We start from the raw sequence: 22,081 nt of genomic DNA, 5'->3' as shown, positions 1-22,081 counted from the left end.
CTGAACTGAAAGAGGTGAGGGAGATATAAACGACACATGTGTGGGAAGTCATAACAAGTGCTATGCAGTCACATGAAGCTGAGGAAGGACAGTGTGTGGGTGGTTGGGGCGGGTGGCAGTTAGCTCTTCTGGATGGAGCAGTCAGGGAAGAACTCTCAGACCAAGGTACATTTGACCAACTACATTGGAAAGTGAGGGCACTCATTCCGTGGATAGCTGAGAGGGCAGTGGTCTGTGCAGAAGGAACAGTGAGTCCTGAGGGCTGCTGCCCAGGGTGGCAGGACAGGGTGAGACGGGCTTTAAATAGCAGCTGTGGATGCGGTTCATCCAGATGGAGTTTTCTTCTTAGGAGGAACTTTTGAACTTAGAAGGTAAAGCTTTTGAATTTGAATCTGAGTAAAATGGGTTCTGAGCAGAGGAATGGTATATTCTCTCTCAGTTTCTAAAAGGATGTTCCAGCTGCTGAAGGGAACTGAGATGTAGAGAAATAAAAGGGAAGCAGCAAGACTGGCTAGAAGACTACCGCAATTGTCCAGGCACAAGTAGATGGTAACTCAGGACATCTCTTGTACGTTGTTTCATGCCAACATTTACCCTTTCTATCTCTAACTCCTTAAGGTCAGAAGCTTACATTTCTAATTTATGGATTATGTGCACGACCCATGCTGTATACATGCCTAACAGCAGACTTAAATCCACATTATCCAAGTAACAGAATGGCATCATTGGGAGCCTGTCATTTACTACTTCTTGAGGACATTTAAACTGTCTAAGCCATAGTCAACATTTGTAAAATTCAACCTAACATGTATTAAATGGAAATGCCTAGCAGACCCACCACCTCCAACAGGAGATGCCCGCTGTGCTTCAGTATAAATCTTCACGCTCCTCCCTGTGAAATTCTGAAAGCTGCACACAACTGGATTGCAACCTATATATTAACCCAATTCATTCTTTTCCTCGGTATCTAAAGCATGTTCTCAAAAATGTTCCTTTCTTACAGTAATCTGTAACATTTTAGCGTCACCCCCAAACCAATTATCACTGCACCTGCAGCCCTAGCTGCAGGGTAAACGTTTAGTTTGGGGGCTGGCTGAGCTGTGGGATTTACACATTCTGGGCAGCAAGTGGCACCGTCACAACAACGCTATTTCTCGCGAAAAGGACCGGGGTTGCAGTAGCCAAAAACTGGATTATTCCGTCAGAGGCAACCGAAGCATTACTTGGGTTCACCGTCTCCAGAAAGCAGGTAGAACATGGAAGTAGAGAAAGGTAGTGTGACTTTACCCCATCTCATTTGGATCGAGCAGAGGTAAGAGGGAACCCCTGGGGTGTCTGTATCGGGGTTCAACATTCTCCAGCCGGCTTCCTTCTCAAACTCCAGGGCAAGGCCACCTGCGTGGGCACCCACGGGGCCCAGGGTCCCCCGCCCTGCAGCCAGAGGAGCTGCACGGGCTCAGAGGCTCGAAGACTAGAAACAATAGCAGTACAGTTCGGAGGAGGAGAGCTCTCCACCCGACAGTCACTCGCCGCCGGGACGCTACGTTTAACCGGCTGAGCAGCACACTCGCAGCATCATCTCTGGACCACAGCGGCGCTGGGATAGCGCGCGCCGGGGCAGAGGGCGCATGCGCGAGGCGTAGCCGCGCCCCCGCCGGCGGAGGCTCGGGGCCGGTGAGGGGGCGGGGCCGTGCGACTGCGCACGCGCAGGCGGACACATAAGCGGAAGTGGCGCGCGGGCGCCGGGGATGCGAGCACCTGGCGGGGAGGCGGCGCCTGTGGCGGCGGCGGCTGAGGTGGCAAGTGCCGGAGTGGGCGAGGAGGAGACGCAGGAGGTGATGGCAGCGGACCTGGGGAGGGGGAGACGCTGCGTCTGGCTGAGGCGGCCCCTAGGCTGGGGTCCCCCTTCCAGGTGACCCAGGGCCCCCCCTCCGACCCCCGGGCCTTTCGCAGTGTTTGGGACCCAGCCCTCCCCGTCCCCCCTGAGAACCGTGATACCGCCCACCTGCATCCTCGTGAGGGAGCGGGACGAGGTCGGAAGACAGGGCGCCGGGGCCTGGCTTAACGGAAACCCGCTGGCACGGTCTCCCCTTGTGCCCTCCAGCTGGCGAGAGCTCGCTCGGGCCGGTGTGTGGACCCGCAGGCCCGAGACCACCTCTGGAAGGGTCTGGTCTGCTAGGCTATTCCCCCGGGCCTCTGGACCCCTGTCAGCCTCCTCCTGGCTTCCGACCACGACAGCGTTTAGAGTTAACAACTACTTCCCGGTTCTGCGTCCAGCGGGGCACTCTGTGGTACTCCGCTGTCCACCTGCAGTGCGAGGCGGCTGTTCTCATCGGGTTGTCAAGTTCGTGGCTCGACCTTCCGCTCGTACCCTGCCGACTCCTCCAGGCTTTGCCGTTTCACTCCCACCACCTTTTTGTTTTCTGAGAGGTTGAAAGAAGGAGAAAGGATTTGGTGTTCTTTTTGTGTTTTTTTTTGTTTTGTTTTGTTTTTGAGTATTGGGCATATGCATTTCTTCTGCAGTAAGATATCAGATGTCTAGAACTGTTTATTGGATGGACGTTTTTCTAATTGACATAGTTTGGGATTCGGAAGAGAGAGATACAGACTTTGAAAATAATTTAGACAGGTGTTATTTGCACTTAGGGCTTCCCAGGTGGGTCAGCGTTAAGAATCCGGTTGCACTGCAGGTGACAAAGGGTCGATCCCTGGGTCAGGAAAATCCCCTGGAGGAGGAAATGGCAACCGACTCCAGTATTCTTGCCTGGCGAATCCCATGGACAGAGGAGCCTCTCAGGCTGCAGTCCAAGAGGACTGACCAACTAACACTTTTATTTGTACTTAATTTCTTAATATACCTGTTCAATCCTAATTTTAGTTTTTTCCCTTGGGGAAAAAGAGTCAGTCAGTTTATGTGCTCAGACTCCATGGACTGGAGCACGCCAGGCCTCCCTGTCCGTCACCAACTCCTGCAGCTTTCTCAGACTCATGTCCATTGAGTTGGTGATGCGATCCAACAATCTCATCCTCTGTCACCCCCTTCTCCTGCCTTTAATCTTTCCCAGCATCAGGATCTTTTCCTGTGTGTTAGTTCTTCACATCAGGTGGCCACAGTATTGGAGCTTCATCATCAGTCCTTCCAATGAATATTCAGAACTGATTTCATTTAGGATTGACTGGTTGGATTTCCTTGCAGTCCAAGGGACTCTTCAACACCACAGTTCAAAAGCATCAATTCTTTGGCACTCATCTTTCTTTATAGCCCAACTCTCACATCCATACATGACTACTGGAAGAACCATCGCTTTGACTAGATGGACCTTTGTTGGCAAAGTAAATGTCTCTGCTTTTTAATATGCTGTCTAGGTTGGTCAGAGCTTTCTTTCCAAGAAGCAAGCATCTTTTAATTTCATGGCTGCAGTCACCATCTGCAGTGATTTTGGAGCCCCCCAAAATAAAGTCTCTCACTGTTTCCATTATTTCCCCTCTATTTGCCATGAAGTTATGGGACCAGATGCCATGATCTTAGATTTTTGAATGTTGAGGCTTAAGCCAGCCTTTTGACTCTCCTCTTTCACTTTCATCAAGAGGCTCTTCAGTTCCTCTTCACTTTCTACCATAAGGGTGGTGTCATCTGCATATCTGAGGTTATTGATATTTCTTCCAGCAATCTGAAAAGGAATAACCTTTAAAAATGAGCACACAGTTTCTTGAACTTTGTGCAGTGAAGTGTGTTCTAAGAAATAGCACAGAATCTTGTTTTTCTCTGTTTTATAATTATACCCCACAGGTCATATTTAATATCCAGAGTCCAGTTAATCTAGCTACAAATGGAAAGATTCTTTTAATTGTAAAGCATAGTGTGGCAAAATACAAAATCAGTTTTTTTTTTTTAGGTTATTCACATCATAGCATATTTTCCTTATAGTCTACCTTTTTGTAGTGGGAGACTTTTCTTCTAAAAGTTAAGAAAGAGTAGATTAAGAAGTTAAATTTTATTTTAGTAGGTCATTTTAAATCAGTGTTCTCGCCATTCATTTATTTTTAAATTTCAATATGTGCTGGAAATGCTACTGTTTTATTCCAGATGATGATTAATGTCAGTCACTGATGCCTGAAATGGAAGGAATACGGCCATCAGCGTCACAGTTATTGGTGATCAGAGCTCAGTGTCCTCCTCTATCAGTCACATAATCTAAACCAGTGATGTTCTGTTTAGTGAAACATTGCATTCTCAATTCCAGGAAGGGAGAGGAAGTTTAAAAACCTACACAAGAACAGATTTATTTGAATGGTGCTCTACACCCAGGCCAAAACATATGGAAAATAGTTGCCAACTTTTTTGTTTCTTCTACATTCAGACACAACATTTAAGTAAGGTCTTTTAAGGCATGCTTTATAATGAAAGTCATATCTCAAGGGGTTCCTGCAAGATGACTTTAAACAGAGATGGCATTAATTAAGCATGTGGGAAATAAGAACATGTGTAAAAGAAATACAGAAAGGAAGTACAGTAAAAACTTCTTAAAAGTACACATTTTTCTGTCTAGAAACATGGCAGGTAGCTTGTTCAACAAACATTCTTCGATGCCTGTGTATTACTGTTAGTTACAAGTTGTATTCAGAGCCTTGACCCCAAGTTTAAATTGCAGAACAGGGCCTACTTAATCTCTGTAACTCAGCAGATTAGAAGGGATCTTGAAGAAGTAACTAATTATTGCCATTTTAAACTTCCATATCGCAAGGGGGGGTGTTTGTTTTGTTTTGTTTTTTCTTTTAAGATTTCTGGATAATTCACTGTCAAAATTATTATTATCCTCTTCCTTCAAGGAGAGTCTATGTTTTAGTTCCCTCTGGGATTGTAACAGTCTCTTGTAGGAAAGTAATTTTTTCTTAATAAGTTTGTTCTGTACTTTGTCATACGTCTACACTGTCTCGTCAACTTTTACCTGAATTTATTTTTCAGTTTCTATTAATCCAAAGAGAAATTGACAGTCATCTGTGGAGCTTTCATGATATTTTTTTTCACAAACTAACAAAAAGTGATGTTTTTTTCACTTTTTACAAACCCAAGAACTTTTTTATTTTTTATTTCTTTTCTCTAAACAGCTTTATTGGGGTATAATTGATACATACAAGAAATGCACATGTTTAATAGATAGAATTGGATGAGTTTGGGCATATGCATACTCCTGAGATCTCATCTCCATGTGCAAGGTAATGGACATATCTGTGCCCACCAGAAGTGCCTTGTGGCCCCTGGATGTGTGTGTGTGTGTTGCTATTAAGAATGCTTTACATAAGATCTACCCGCTTAACAAATGATTGAGTGCACAGCCCCACATAGTTAACCACAGGTACTGTGTTACAGGGTCTCTGCAACAGGTGATGCCTAGGGCTAGAGTTATCTGGTGTAATTGAAGCTCTATACCCACTGAACAACTATACCAAAGACTTTTAAAATTACAATAATGTTCTCCAAAGGAAGAAAACATTTCCTTTTAACTTAAGAGATGCTGTTGCTAAAGCATAGTATCTTTTCTTTAGTCTCAGATAAATCTGGATTTTTGCATAAGCTACATATGTTTGACCTTATTTTACAGTGTCATTAGCAAATCGATTTTACAGTGGGCTGAGTAGCTGTAGGCGTTTGGGCAGTTCTTTACTCTTTTCTACAGTTAGAGATTGACTTTTAATGTTGAAGATGTTCTGCATATATTATTGTGGACTTTAAAAATTATATCCTCACTACAAATAGAAGCATAATAAAGGCACCCTTACTTCTTTACTTCTTTGAAATAAATACAAGGTTAGTTTTTGATTTGTTGCTGTGGAGACAAGAATGGTGTGTATTTAGTGGTGTATTGGTCTTTATCAGGTGAAGGTAGATTGTTTAGAGAGTAAACCTATTTTGGTCGATTGGAAGCTTGAAGAGGAGAATTAATGTAAAATATCCAGAGAGAATGACTCTTACCTATATAAATTTCAAAATGTGATCTGAGATAGTATTTGGAGCATAGCACTTTACTTGATGGTCTAAATGTTTTGCTAAAATTGTTTATTTCCTTCTGTAGGACGTGGCTCAGCAGGCAGGAGGACTGAACAAAGGAGAGAAAACCAACAAAGATAACTTTGGTAGCACTGAATGCGGCAAAATAAGAACAATGGATCTCAAGTTCAACAGCTCCAGGAAATACATTTCTATCACTGTCCCCTCCAAAACCCAAGCAATGTCGCCACACATCAAGTCTATAGATGACATTGTAGTGCTTGGCATAAATCTCAGCAGATTCAACAAACTGACTCAGTTTTTCATATGCGTTGCTGGAGTTTTTGTATTTTACCTAATTTATGGATATTTACAGGTAAAAAATTAGTTATTTGTTTATAACATGTTAATTATTTGTAGTAGTTGAGCTCATTATGGGCCCTACCAACAGTTTTGTCCAAGAGACTTCCCTTCATAGGATAGCAAGTTGATTCACAGATTTGAGTTTCTTAGTACACTAGTAGCAAAGGGCTACTTAAGATAAAATTGGCTGAAAACAGGGATCCAAATTTTAGAGTGAAGTATTTTACATGGGGGAAGGGGAGCCGTAGACAATTTTTAAAAACTAAAATTATGAAAAAATATGAAGTGTTATGTTTTGGAAAATGTATAATAAGTATAACCATGTGTTTTTTAAAAGAAAATGATTCAAGTATTGATTGGTATTTTGTAACACAGTTCTCACATAAAATTGAACAGCACGAAAGCCATATTCCCATTTACTTTTAAATTCCTGGAGCTCAGTAAGAGGTCATTTTGCAAGAATATATCTGGATGTTTAATATTTTTCCAAGGGTGTGTCTTTAGTCCTATACTATTTGAATCATTCTTTAAGCATCTGTTGTATTCTCATCCTTGTTGGTTTCCTCTTGTAAACAAGCTTTGTGCTCAGTCGTGTCCAACTCTTGCAGTCCCATAGACTGTAGCTCTCCAGGCTCCTCTGTCCATGGGATTCTCTAGGCAAGAATACTGGAGTGGGTTGCCAGTGGATTCTCCAGGGCATCTTCCCTACCCAGGAACTGCACCCGAGTCTCCTGCATTGCAGGCAGACTCTACTGACTGAGCTACAAGGGAAGCCAACTTTGCCAGCACGTTATTTTTCTGTGATTTTTGCCTCTGCAAAAAATGTCTAGCATTGCCACAATTTGTCTTGTATTTGTGTTGTTTTATGGGATAATTGTATACATCTGACCAGCAAAGTCCTAACCTTCAAAGACATGAGCTAGATGGATAACAATCCAGGCTAGTGTAAACAGCAGACATATTCTCAATTGTCAGTTCATTAGTGGATATTTTCAGCCTTTACCAACTTGCTTTTTCTTTGCAGTTCCCTAACATGAGAAATCTTTATAATTCAAGAAAAGGAAAGTGATGCATTTTCTTAAATGTAGATAATATTTCTGATATTCTTTATAATCAGAGTGATCTTAAAAATTATTATTTGCTTTTCCTTTATCTTATAGAAGTGAAATATAAAAGTAAGTTTAAAAATAGAAAATAGAATTGTGACTATTTCTTTGCTTCTAAAAGTGCTATAGGGTGTCTTAGTGTAAAACAACATGAATTTTAAAAATCTTAATATTTATATTGATAACTGATTTTTCTACTAGAAGATGATATAAAAATTCAGGTATAACAATGAAGAACAACACAAAATAGTAACTTTTATCAGATGTTGAAATTTCTTATTGAGAAGCATTTTTTCTCCTTTGAAATACCATTGTTACCAAATAGCTTGGGAGCAAAGTTAGCCATTGTAATGGAAAATGAATTAGAAATTTACAAATTTTGTTTAATTTTTTCCTATTTGATAAATGATCAGGGATTTTAACTTAAAACTAATATGTTCGAAGTTTCTTTTAAAATTAGATAAACTGATTAAATTGTAACATTACTTTTGTGAGAACTGACATTGCTACTAACTCTTCCATAAAACTCCATGTTAAAATAGTTTAAAGAAAATGGGGTTTTGTAGTAATTTTAGCAATATATAAAGTGAAATATTTACCTAGTGTCAGGATATTAATAAAGATATTTTTTGTTTTTTTATAAACCAGATAACTCCTACTAAATAACTCACAGGCTTACTTAAACATGAAATCCAAATTTGGCAAATTGCACAGAATCCTAAATGGACAAAATCAGTTCAGGATCTTTTTAGAGCCTATGTTTAGTTTTTCTTTGAACATAAATTTATCCATCAATTTCATCTTTTTAAAATTTATTTAAAGTATAGCTGAAATGTATATTTATATTATATATTATGTAATTTTATATAATATTTATATATGTGGTAGGTGCTTTATTTAGCTAAGCCAGATAACTTTATTAGACAACTTAATGGGATTAAGAGTGGCTTATTAACAATTAACAAATTTTTTTCATGATACAACATTATGCTTTCGAAGAGTAACCATTCTTCTATAAGGGAAAGTTTTTTATGTAATCCATGATGCAGGACTTCTAAAAAAATCCATTAACTAGTGAGTTGAATGATTATTTTAATACAGGAAAACAGGCTTGCGGTAGTAGACTTCTAATGAGACTTGCTTTTTAAAAAGTACATGAGTTCTTCAGTCAGTTGCCTCCCTCATTGTTTTGGGCAACTCTCTTAATTTTGGTCTTTTAAAAAAAGAGAAAAGCACGCAGTGGGGTTACTTCCTAGTTCTTCCTCCCCCTCTCCTGTTGTGCTGGATGTCTGCCGTCTTTTTAAAGGCATCTGAGCTTCTCTAAGAAGCCTTACATTTGGATGGTTTGGGGTTCATTTTGCTGTTTTGAGGGGTGAAGCTTGGTTTCTATTAAAATGCTGTGCTTATATGAATTCATTGTGAGGAGATTGGTCCTCCGCTGAACTTAACAGTGTTCATGTATCTCTTGACAGGAATTAATATTTTCAGTGGAGGGTTTTAAGCCCTATGGCTGGTATCTTACTTTAGTGCAGTTTGCATTTTACTCCATATTTGGCCTAATAGAACTTCAGCTAATTCAGGACAAAAGGAGAAGGTATGTGGTTTGCTTGTTTTTATTTTTATTTTTTGGCAGTTAAGTACATGACTAGTAGTTAATTTTCTTGTTTTATTATTTTGGGCGCATGGAGTATGTTATATGTGAAATATATATGTTTTACGTTAATAAAGCATTTAATACCCAAGAATTTTCATCAGTGTTGTCAATGTATTAAAAATAGTAAATTTGATATTTCCATTATATATTGAAAAAAGTAGTATCCCCTGAAGTGTAACATTACCAAAAACTTGCTGAAGGAATTTCCTGATGATCCCATGGTCAGGACTCTGCACTTCACTGCAGGGGCCCTGGTGCAGTCCCTGGCCAGGGAGCTAAAATCCCACAAGCCACGCAGCGCCACCAGAAACGGAATGTTGTTCAGACTCAATAATAAGATAGATTTTCTTAGAACATATTCAGATGTACATATATGTTCTTATAATGGAAATAGGTGTGATTGCTGAAAATTTTATACTACCTAAGAGTGGCCTTGATATGAAATGTGAATACCTATTTTTATACTGGTTTTTTGAAATGGACAGTTAATGCTTTGTTTTGTGGGTCATGTTCCACTTATCACATTTGTAATGACCAGCAGTAGGGATTATATTCATGGACATTAGAGAAATTTCATAATGTTCTTTCCCATCAAAACTTAAGCGTTTATATGACAGTATCTTTTAAATTAATGACCACCTAGGTTTGAGTAATATCTTGAAATATTTTTCCTGGCATATTGAACAATATGCAATGAAAACTTCATCTCATATCAGAAGGTGATAAGGAATTTGAATATAATATTTTCTGGGTAAGTTTAAGTGTGGTTATCCTGTCATGTCAGACCCTAGAATGTGAGTATTTCATACATATATTGGATAGTTTAAGTGTACCAAGGAGATAACAGTGTTGACATTGTCTTCATTGATATAAATGTTTTCTTAAATAGGTGTTTTTGATATTTGTATGAAGATAACTATAACATTTTACATATTTAAATGAGCAGTATCAGTATCATTGGTCTAATTTTACCTCTCAACCTCTATATTGCCAATAAATTATTACGGCAGCAATTTTAAAAATGTTTGATTCCAAGATCTTCATCATTTTCATGCTCTGAAACTCCGCAAAAATTAGCTCAGCCATAGGAGATAGAATAGAAAGTAAGTAAATACATCTGTCAAGACTAATATACGTGGAAACTTGATGATTTATTATGTATTGCAAATTGCTGGACCTCTGATTACTTTAAAGTAAAAAAATCACAGTGCTGTATTTATTAGATGAAAAAAACACTAGATGACGCATCCTCCTAAGTGGTAAATTTTAAAAAGATACAGCTTTTTCTTAGCTACCAAAAGATGGAGAGTGCGCCATCAGTCATGTTTTTCTCAGCCCTCAAATCACTGGCCCATAACATATTTAAAGACAAAGTCATTTGTGTTTAACGTAAACAGAGGTGAAGAAATTAGGTAGAAGAATTTACAGGCCTATAATAAAATGTAATTATGAATTGAGAACTTTTTATTCCGAGGCACATTAAAACCCTTTTTAGAAAAAAAAAATCTTTAAAGGTGTATTACAGTGAAAACATGCCCAGTTGCATATTTCTTAATATGTATCTATCTCTGAATTTATTTAAGTGGCACTGCTCTTTAGCCCTCTAATTAGTTGAATTCTTTGCTTAGTTTTTTCTCCCTTCCTGTATTTGTGTCAATATCCATGAGCTTGTAAGAGTACAGAATTTGGTTAGAAAATATGAATTTGAGCCTCTTAGTTCTGTCAATTCCCCAGGGAAGTTTCTGACATTGTCTCTGCTTCATGTTGAGGATGAAATATGGCGATGTGTGGTATCACATGTCATGGTCTAGAATTCCTTAAGTATACGCCTTGCTATTTCAGTGAAGATGACCTTGTAACTTTGGTGTTGATTTCTCTGTGTAAGTTTTCAGTAAAGGAGATCTGTCAAATTGCTTTTCAAAGGACTTTTCAAAGTTACAGCTTCCCCATCATATCTAAAGTAGTAAGTAGTTGGAGTATCCGAGTAGAAACAGTGGGAGTCCTAGAGGCAAGATGGTGAAATCTGGTCTCATGTCAGCAGTGAGAAAGCAGACCCGGAGCAGAGCGGGGATTCCGTGAGCTCACGCCCCACGCTGGGACCTTTTGAATTTAGGGTTCCTGAGTTGCAGGCTGGCTTTCCTTCTCCTTTACTGCACTGCTTTTCTAATCTTGTGATTCTTCTGACTTGACTTTTCTGGCCACTGTTTGCAATTTATGAGTGAGGAAATTTGCCCCTTCTGACTTCTGTCGTCTCCTGGAGAAGCAGTGCTGTACCTGCTTCACTGGTAACCCCCCTGAGGGTTAAACCCCATGGACAGTGTAGAAACCAGTGTTTGTGTGCACTGATACGTGTGGGCATGCCCAGTTATTTCCATGTGAATTTTGAATATTGACCACTGTGTTCATAGTTAAGTGTAAGCAAAGGTCTCAAAATTGAATTGGAATGATACATTTTAATTGAACTTTTCTAGTAAATTATTTTGCCTTATGCATAGCCATGTTAAAAAAAAAATTGAATTTTGTTGTCTTGATTTAAACATGAACACAAATCCCAAAATGAAGACTAGATCTAAATCTGCAACATAAATCTAAAAATGCAACATAATAGAATTATGTGAATGTACAAAGTTATTATTTTAGATCATTGAGTATGTCTTCAAAGTAAGCATATGCTCCCAAGAATAGCTCAAAATTCTGAAGATACCATATTAAGAGTCTCCTTTAGGAAGTCCAGTTAGAACCCAAAGTAGAACATCTGGTATCATGAGAGAGTCGGATTCCTCATCAGAAAGTTGGTTGTTTTAACAATTTGTAGAATTAATAGCATTAGAGCTAAGGCATAAGACATTATAGTAATAAAAATCATCTAGAGTTTTAAACCACCATGGACTTCCTAGAGAAATTCTGCTCTGATTATTCGAGCAGAATGGACAGATATATTTTTCCTGATGCTAGATGGAAACATTAGGAAACAGCAGCAGTTAGGAGTTAAAAGGAGCTGAAAGTTAACTAAGGCTGCCCTGGTGGTTCAGACGGTAAAGAATCTGCCTGCAATGCAGGCGACCCAGGTGGGATCCCTGGGTCAGGAAGATCCCCTGGAGAAGGAAATGGCAATCACTCCAGTTTTCTTGCCTGGAGAACCCCATGGACTGAGGATCCTGGTGGGCTACAGTCTGTGGGGTCACAAAAGAGGCGGAGACAACTCAGTGACTGAATAGCAACAGCAAGGTGCTTTTTTACCCTTTTAGGAGCCAATATTTCTTAAATATCCATTCTTCTTGTCTACATTTAGTCAAGATGGTTTTTGTATGTAACTGTCACTACTGTTAAAAAACCTTAACTGTAACAAACATTTATACTTTTAGTAAGAATATAAGTAACTCTCTAATGTACTACTTTTTCACACAGTTGAGAGCCCTCACTTACAGTTCATTAAATAAGGGTAAACTGTTATTTTTACCAGCATTCTCTTATACAAGTAACCAGTGCTATACCTTTAAGAATAGTGATATTTTACCAATATTTCTAGAAGTATTAAACAGAAATTAGAAGAGTAATTAGGAATTTACACATTGTAAGCACATTCTCTTACAGTAGTATAATTGGGTCCCAAAATGAAGATTTTGAAAATTGTCTTTTACAGAATACCAGGAAAAACCTACATGATAATAGCTTTTCTAACTGTGGGTACTATGGGGTTATCAAACACTTCCTTGGGCTACCTGAATTATCCTACCCAAGTCATCTTCAAGTGCTGCAAATTGATTCCTGTTATGCTAGGAGGAGTTTTTATTCAAGGTATAGTAATGATATGTTTTCATACTGTTTGAAGCTAACAGGATATGCTGTGACATCTAGCATTAGGAAAAACATTAAACTTCGATTAATATCTTTAATGAACATTCTCGGTATTGTAACAATTCTGAGGGATAATCTAATATAAATAAGATATTATAAAAACACTGATACTTCCCTGATATACCTCAGGATCTGAAACCTTTGGACTTGGGGAAAATCAAAATAGTATTTTGTTTTATTCTTTTTGCCTGGAGTCTACTACATTGCCTAAAGGCCGTATTCACATATTGAAGGCTTAGCTCAGAAGTACCCAGAAAGCTCTGTTTTCAACTCTTTGATTTTCCTACTCTCCAGGGCTCCACTCTCCACCTCTGTTGTACAAATGGATAATTCTCATGATGAAGTATAGCTTAAGCTGAGCAAAAGTGTTCTTTAACCCACTCTGCTGAGCCCCAACTAAGTTACAGGCCTATGAAAGCTAGAGTAAAAGAGGAAGCAGTGATAGTGACAAGCTATGGAGCAAGTTCATATGACAGTCACGAGGAATTCCTGTTCTGATAACACTAGATTTCTCACACAGCCCTGACTGCATTTTATGCGTTATAAGCCTTCCCAAAAGAGCCTTTTAAAATGAAAATATGCATGTCAACTGAAATGTATGATTTCAGGATAACTGTTCATATAGGAAAAAAATCTCAATTCCTCTTAAAAAATCACATTTAACTCTGTAAATAACTTAACCTGTGTAATAATATCTCATTACAATCCTTCCAAAAAGTTACATTGTATAATTTCCTTATTTAAATGTAGATGTACTGAAATAAGTTAATCCTCACCAGTTTAGAAGTTATCTGACTGGAGTTATTTGCAAACTTATCTATAGCCTTGAATAACTACTCTGGTTACTTTGTAAACTTAGAAACTATAAGAGAATTCATAGGCTTATGTTATAAAAGAGGCACTAATTCCACAAACCTTTTAAATGTTCTAATTTAATCACTGTCATAACAGATGAAAGAAGGATTTCGTGTCTAATTTAAAGGACATTTTGGTGCTCATAGGATAATTTAATTTTCAGAAACTCTTCTGTGACCATCTCATCCCTTGACTAAAATGTTCTTGATCATTTCTGACATTGTGTATAAAAAGCAATCCCTGCTGAGCTTGTTAGACGCATAGATCCAACACTGTGCTGAGTGGGTAATTGCATAATGAGGTTGACTTACCCTTTATTATACACAGGAAAGCGTTATAATGTTGCAGACGTGTCTGCTGCCTTATGTATGAGCCTCGGCCTGATATGGTTTACCCTAGCCGACAGCACGGTTGCACCAAATTTCAACCTGACAGGTAAGGAATTTATCTGTCTTCTTGGATTTTGTCAGCATTTCAGTTCAGAGTAAGAATTTTTATACTTTGATTAGTGTTTTACATGATGGTGTGACATCTGTGGTTCTCATATCTAGCATAAAGTTTTTGAACTCTGATATAAGATGTAGTAAAAGTGTCACAACTCTGAAACATAACCATCATTTTCAGTACTCTTGTATTTTGACATGACAGGAGGCTGTTAGGATCTCCTGTTTCCAAGTACTTGATAGATCAATCTTTTAAGGACTGAGTTGGAAATAAACACACAAGTTATAGAACCACAGTAGTAATGGTTATTTTCTTAAGAAAGAAAAAAGAAATGTACACACTTACTTTTCATTGTTTTAACTTCTTTGTGTCCACACCTGCAAAAGGAAGGTTATATTTGGAGACTGAGGGGGAAAGTCATTTCAGAGGCATGTGCATGCTTAGTCGTTAAGTCATGTCTGACTTTTTTGCAACCCCGTGGATTGTAGCCTGCCAGGCTCCTCCATCCATGCAATATCTCAGAGAAGAATACTGAAGTGGATTGCCATTTCCTCCTCCAGGAGATCTTCCCAACCCTGGGATCAAACCTATGGCTCCTGCATTGCAGGCAGGTTCTTTATACCACCTGAGCCACCAGGGATAGGAGTGGTTCACATAAAAAAGATAAGAGCCTCCCACACGAACGTAGTGGGAGCGTATAATGGATGTGAAAGCACCTGCACATGGGGGTGTGGGTGATGATGATGGAAAAAGGTGGTTTCAGTGGTTCTGTAACTTCTCACCATATTTGTTCAGTACAGTGTTTCTTTCAGACTTGTAACCTAATCACTAAAGTTCTGAAACTACCTGACTTCATTTCTGTGCATTATGAGCCTTTCCAAAAGAGCCTTTTAAAACAAAAATATGTATATAAAATCCATATAAAATCCAGGATGACTGCAAAATAATGATCTCAAGTCCTATTAAAAATCAATACTTTAAATGTAAAACTGTTATTTGACATGATTATTAAACACAAGGTGATGGCATTAATGCAATTTATTAATGTTAGTTTTGTTTTCTTCAATAATACCACCTACATGCCTGTTACAACTGGATGTGGATAAGAATACTCTACTGAGCAAGTGTAATTTAAGGTCTGCTGTTTTTTTAGCCCATTAAATTTCTGATAAGTCTTGATTACTGTTCATACATTTGAATGAGAAGGTTATTTTTTTCTTATGCCTTCTTGAAGGTGTGGTCCTCATCTCGCTGGCTCTGTGCGCAGATGCTGTCATTGGGAATGTCCAAGAGAAAGTTATGAAGCTGCATAATGCTTCTAATTCAGAAATGGTAAATGTTCTCTTGCTTTTTCATCACATCAGACAGACTCAAAAATGATGATGTCCTTAGTTTTATGACAAAATTATAGTACTGAAGATTTGCATTTTTGCATTGCATTTTTAAACTGGTTTATCATCACTATTTTCATAAAAGCACATTCAAGTGTCATACGAAGGTAAAAAGTAAAATACCATTACCACCACTTACACCTTATGATAAGCATTTGATAATCTTTTTTCCTCTTTGATTTATGGGGTTTGGGGCATGTTAAAAAATTTCTCTGTTGCATCATATTTATTCTTTCTTTGCATCTAGTATTATGTTCCATCTAGAAGTTTGTAATGTGCTTGTAGTTTAGCTTATCTTTTGCTTCATGGCTTCTGGCTGTGCATTATTATTGAAAAGGGCTTTTCCAACTCTAAAATTTTAAGAATTTTATGCCAGTTGCCTCCTAGTTTTATAATCTCCTTATTTATTAAATCTTTGATCCAGCCAAAGCTTTCTAAAAATTTTCTTCCATATGACTATCCACTTGCCCTAGTATCACTTATTGAATAGTTCACTTTTCCAACTTTTATTTTAAATGTCTTCTTCCATTCTCTCATGTTCTGATTCAGGGTTTGGAGTTTTATCCTTTCCATTTTGTTTCTGCACCAGAAGCGTATGACAGCAGCTTTATCACCAGATGTTTACCATCTGTTAGGACTAGCCACCATCGTTCCTTTTGTTTTTCAGAATTTTACTGCCAGTAGTTATTCTTGGGTGTTCATATCCCCAGATAAACTAGAAATCTCATTGGTATTGTGATTGGTATGGCATTGAATAATAAATTAATTTAGGGAGAATGGTATCTATACACTCGATTCTTTCAGTCCAAGAATGAGGTATGACTTTCCTTTTATTCAAGTGTTTCCTTTAAATGTCCCTTAGACTTTCAAGTTTTCTTTGTATAAATTCAGTTATTTTTTTTATTGAAGTTATTGTTAGGTGTTTCATCTTTTTGCCCTTATTACTGCAAATATTATCTTATCTTCCCATGTGTCTTCTAACTGGTTGGTATTTGTATGCAGAAAATACATTATGTGTGTGTTTGCGTTAGTTTTACAGCCGACCACCTTGCTAGACAGACAGAGCTCACTGTGCTAAGGATATGTAGGGCTGATTACTTTGGGAGCAGAGTGGGGCATCTGTGCGGAGTCCCTGAGAACACAGGAGCCTTAATCTTGGTCAGGAGTTTTCTTGATCATCACCACTCTTCCTGGGTAAGGGAAAGAGCAGAGAATTAAGAAACTGTAGGTAATTAGAAAGTTAGTGCAATACAGTGGTTCAAACGTACACTCTGCTCTAAGATGGCCTTGGTTTATGTCCTCCCTAAACTAGCTCTCCTCTTTCGGGAAGATGACTTACTATCTCTAAGTTTTAGTTTCCCCATCCACACACTGGTAGGAAATGATGGTCAGGAGTGCCTGACTCCCCTACTAGACAGTGCAGAGAACTCTTCTCAGTGTTAACGTGGCAGCCTGGGTGATGGGGAGTCTGGGGGAGAATGGATACCTGTGTGTGTGGCCCACTCCCTTCACTGCTCACCTGAAACTATCATATTTTTTGTTAATCGGCTATACCCCAATGCAAAATAAAAAGGTTAAAAAAAATATGTATAGCCTGAAAAAAAAAGTGCCTGTCTCTTCAGCTGGTTATGAGAAATAAATAAAAAGGATTAATCTATAGAGCATCATTAGCACAGTACCTGACACATAGCAAGTTTTGATGTTTGACAGTAATGCTGATTCTGCTTATAAGGAGCATAATAAACCAGGATAGAAAGGTTGGTAGGAAAATTGAGAAATCAAATAATAAATATGCCATATGCTGCTTATTTTCATTATATTTTAATAGTCTTTGCAAGCTTAATGTTTGGGTTTTTCATGTCTAATAAGTAGTTTTCAGAGTATCTTTGTCTTGTGTATATTTCTAGGATTCCAACACTAAAATCTGGTTTGAATTCAGTAATTAAGCTAAGCAAAAAATGAATAATTAGGTAGTCATATATGAAAGGATTAGTTCTGCTGAGTTCTGTTATACAAGTTATATTGTACCTAAAACTTATAAACAGGATCAACCATCATTCCCAGAAAATTAGACCATATTGAAACAATGATGTTACTTTTTAAATGGTTTCTTCTACACATTTAACTGAATAGGTTAATTGAGCCACATATTGAAAACTATTCATTTCCACCTTTGGTTCAAGAGCACTTTTTTCCGCTTTATTTTTCTCTTCTCTAGGTTTTGTATTCGTATTCAATCGGTTTTGTGTACATTTTATTGGGATTGACATGCACTAGTGGATTAGGCCCTGCAGTAACATTTTGTTCAAAGGTAAACACTAATCACATTTTTTTAAATAAACATCTTCCATTAGTTTCCTCTGTATTTCTGATTCCCCGTGTTCAAAAAGACTGTATTTTGTTTAGCTTGATGACTTCTTTAATACAATATATGTAGCTCAGAAATTATTTTAGAAATGAAATGATTTATATTTAAATTTATTTTATCCTTGCTCTTTTCTAGAAGTTACTTTTTAAACTATTCATAATGTATAAGTTGGGGATTTTTAATTTCATCATTATTTTTCCATTAAATCAGAACTAAATAAGAATCTTTGCTTGACTGCATTGTTGAAAAGCTTATTATTGCTCAAGAAGTTGATTAAAATCTGTAGTTTTATTTAATTTATAATACCTCAGAGTTTGTTTTTCATTTTTTGTTAGAAAAGTTTTTTATATTTTACAGGATCCAATTCGCACCTATGGTTATGCTTTCCTTTTCTCCCTCACTGGGTATTTTGGAATCTCTTTTGTTCTGGCTTTGATTAAAATTTTCGGTGCCCTTCTTGCTGTAACAGGTAAGGATGACATACTTGATAGATTATGCAATAAGCATGTCCTCCTGGCCACATGCCCCACGCTGCCCAAGCTGGCCTGGTGGCTCCAGGCCCTCCGTCTCTCTGCTCTGCCATCTTCATCCTCCTTCCCGGCAGGAAGGTGGAGAGAACATGAAAGACACGTCCGTCTCCTTATGTAAACTCCCTAGAAATCACACTCCTAGAGACAGCACTTCTGCTGACACTTGAATTGACACTTGGTTGACTAAACCCAGTTCCATGACCACACCCACTGTGTGTAGGAGAGGCTGGGCAGGTATCCTGGTTAAAAAATGGGATCCTTTTACTAAGGTAGAAGGAAAAATAGTTTTGGGGAGTCAGGCTCTGACACGTGTTTCCAAAACAGTTCTGGTATTCATTCATTCATGCTTTGAACGTTTATGTCCCCGGAACTAGAGTCTGGGAAAGGAGGACCAGTAAGAGAAGGAGCTGAGCCGAGCACAGTCCAGTGGAGGGAGGTGTGCTGGAGCCACGGGCGGAGTCCCTGTCCCCCCGAGTGGGACCGGGGAGGAAGGTTTCCGGCCACAACCCCTGAAGGGCAGAGGACAGGAAAGATGTTCATGGTTTTATCCGGCTGTGCCCACCGTTAAGAGTGTGAGGGTGTCCTGTAGATTGTCGCCTTCAAAGAATCTCCGTTCTACCTAATCCTGTCTTCCTTGGAAAAACGTTTCTTGCCAGACCAAGAATGTCTCTCTAAAAGCTGGTGAAGCTCCATGGCATCACGGCCTCCATCAAGTACTTACTACAGTTGTACTGTAAACTGTAGCCTCATTGTTTAATGTCTGTAACCCTGCTAAACTGTGAACTCCGTGGCTGTAGCAGTGGCTTTCTGTTGTTTGTTGTTGTTGTTGTTTCCTTGACACCTCATGTAGATCTTGGTGCACAGTAGGCTCTGTAAAGATGTGTCAAACAGATGATTTCCAAAGTATTACCAAGATAGTAGGCGCATTCTAAAACCAGCCTTTTTCTCCCTACAGTGACAACAGGGAGGAAAGCAATGACCATTGTTCTTTCATTTATATTCTTTGCCAAACCATTCACATTCCAGTAAGTACTTCTCAATTCAACAAGTTTCTCTGCCTTTAGGTACTTCCACGTTTCCTCTTAAACAGCCTTAATTTCTTTGTCAAGAATCCTTTTCATCTTGACCCACATTTATGGATGTGTCTTCTGCTGTTTCAGAAATGTATGTAATTATTTTGAAGAAATCATTTTGTACACTTAAATTGCCTAACCAGTCCCAATGCACTTGTGACCCTGTTTCTTATATAAATGAATATGAATGATGTGGTGAGATTAAGGGATTCCCCTTGCCCTGGTGCAGATATATAAATTATAAATACCTACATAGATGATTCTTAAGGTTATTTGCTGCCTTTTCCTACAAAGGATATTTCCTACAAAGAGAAATATTCTGTAAATTGTGCCCTAATGGTTTTCTCAGTTTCTGGCTTCTGGTAGAAGCACTGACTGTTTTCTTTACTGTCTAGTATGTACTTGAAATTACTATCATTTAAACTTATACTGGTTGGTAATTGAGAAGATTCAGACTTAGACATGATCATTGTACAGTCATCCCTCAGAATGCACAGAGTACCGGTCCAGGACCCGATATCCAAGGATGCTGAAGTCCCTTTCAGTCAGCCCTTTGCGTCCACAGATTCCACATATGCACACAGAAGACCGACTGTGTATTTATTAAAAAGAAAAACCACATATAAGGGGACCTGTGCTTTTCAAACCTGCGTTGTTCAAGGGTCAGGTAACCACACAATAAATTATCATCCCCATATAGTCGGTCTTCCTTATCCACAGGTTCTGCATTTGCAGACTCAACCAACTGCAGAGCAAAAATATTCAAGAAAAAAAAATTACAGAAAGTTGCAAAAAGTGCATTTTGAATTTGCATGGCAGATTCATCATGTTAGGTCTTATAATAATTTAGAGATGATTTACAGTATACACAAGGTTGTGCATAGGCTATATGCAAATACTTTGCCATTTTATATAAAAGACCTTAGCATCTGCAGATTTTAGTATCCTCTGGGTAGAGGGGATTAGTTCTGGAACCAGTGCCCAGCTGATAGCAGGGGCACCTATGTGGTTTGTTTTCTATAAGTGAGCTTCTCTTTCTGTGGGTTAGGTACCCGTTGTATTAATCCACACCAGTTCTGCTTTCTCAGATGTGCCCCTGTCTGTCTGTATATTCTACCCCCCACTGGGATAACCAGTTGGGCTGCTGTGTTAAATTCCCTGACAGATTTATGTATCCAGTGCTTTAAACATACTTACGAGACTTGTGGTAGATGTGTTGGACTTTGAATTTACTATTATCCTCAAAACTCAAATGCACTCTATTTAAAATTCTGTAAAATACTTTCCTGACATACATACTTAACATTAAAAATACAGAATTCTATCTACTATGACCTAAATATTATTTGTAAAATAAAATAGATACTATTTTAGTGCTTTTTGGTATCCAGTAGCAAAATATTTTATTGAAGAATTTTTGTGAAATCATCAAATTCTATGGTTAATGATAAATTGTTACTCTGACATTAATCTTTTTTTTTCCTTATTTCTTTCTCTTAGGTATGTGTGGTCTGGCTTCTTAGTTGTCCTTGGTATATTTCTCAATGTTTACAGCAAAAACATGGATAAAATAAGACTGCCATCACCATATGATCTGATAAAGAAGATGGTGGACCTGCGGAAGTCAGGGACGTTGGCACAGACTGTATAGGCAGTGGTTCGTTCTGCAGAATTCTGTTTGTAAAATGGAATTAGTTCATCAATCAACTTTCCAAAGGGACTTATGAAAACCGAAGGCTCTGAAGGCATGCTGTCCATTTGTGGATGGATTACATATGTACGTATGATGTCGGCCTTTCTTTAGAACCCTGTTTGTCTAACCTCCAGAGCAATCACGAGGGCCTTGCCCAGCACGCCTTGGACTGAAACTTCAACATGAAGGACTTAATACTTACAGTCTGTTGAGAATTTCAATGGACATGGACCATGTTGCAAGACTGATTGTATATCATTATGACATATCAAAGAAATTGATATGTAAAAATAGACTGTTTTCCTTTTTCCATTCCATTTTGGTGGTCTTATTTAAATTGAATCTCTGTTGTAAGAGTGAACTGATGATTTAAAGTCCAGAGAGAATAACTTCATTATAAATAAAAATTATTCTGTTGATTTTTTTTTTCTTGGTAAAAAGAATGTGTTTGATGGAATTTTGTTATAAAGAGGGAAAATAAAGGTTGGATTTTGTTATGAAGAGGGAAAGTAAAGTATCCTTTAAATCTTAGGCTTTTCTCTGATCATTTAAAAGTGTACGTTAAATGTGCTTTAATTTTTCTGTGGAACATAGGGGGTAGAGGAAGAAGAGTTGTCGTCCTGTGTCCTATGAGTATATGTATCACAAGGCGGATTTCCTGTTATTCATCAAAGGTGCTGGGAAACTTCATGATCTGAAGTTTTAAGTTGAAGGGAAAATGTCGTTGTTTAGTCTCTAAGTCATGTCCAATTCTTTT

General features: G+C 38.2%; 1 protein-coding gene across 3 annotated transcripts; it reads left to right on the top strand.

The window, feature by feature from the left end:
- The first annotated feature begins 1,726 nt into the window (after positions 1-1,726).
- SLC35B3 (solute carrier family 35 member B3) lies at positions 1,727-21,855 on the top strand. 3 transcript variants are annotated; one of them, XM_070457013.1, is made up of 11 exons: positions 1,747-1,835; positions 5,110-5,217; positions 6,075-6,365; positions 8,931-9,052; positions 12,756-12,910; positions 14,153-14,260; positions 15,504-15,601; positions 17,879-17,971; positions 18,386-18,497; positions 19,514-19,583; positions 21,132-21,855. In XM_070457013.1, exons 2-11 carry the CDS (start codon positions 5,209-5,211, stop codon positions 21,280-21,282), a joined length of 1,209 nt encoding a protein of 402 aa, XP_070313114.1. In that variant the 5' UTR covers positions 1,747-1,835; positions 5,110-5,208; the 3' UTR covers positions 21,283-21,855. The 3 variants fall into 3 exon arrangements, with proteins under 3 accessions (XP_020728947.2, XP_070313114.1, XP_020728965.2); XM_020873288.2 differs by lacking the exon at positions 5,110-5,217 and having other exon boundaries at positions 1,727-1,835; XM_020873306.2 differs by lacking the exon at positions 5,110-5,217 and having other exon boundaries at positions 1,829-1,912.
- The last annotated feature ends 226 nt before the right edge of the window (positions 21,856-22,081 follow it).

Source organism: Odocoileus virginianus, chromosome 27, assembly GCF_023699985.2.
Source record: "Odocoileus virginianus isolate 20LAN1187 ecotype Illinois chromosome 27, Ovbor_1.2, whole genome shotgun sequence".
NCBI lineage: Eukaryota > Metazoa > Chordata > Mammalia > Artiodactyla > Cervidae > Odocoileus > Odocoileus virginianus.
This window is presented reverse-complemented; position numbering and strand designations above follow the sequence as displayed.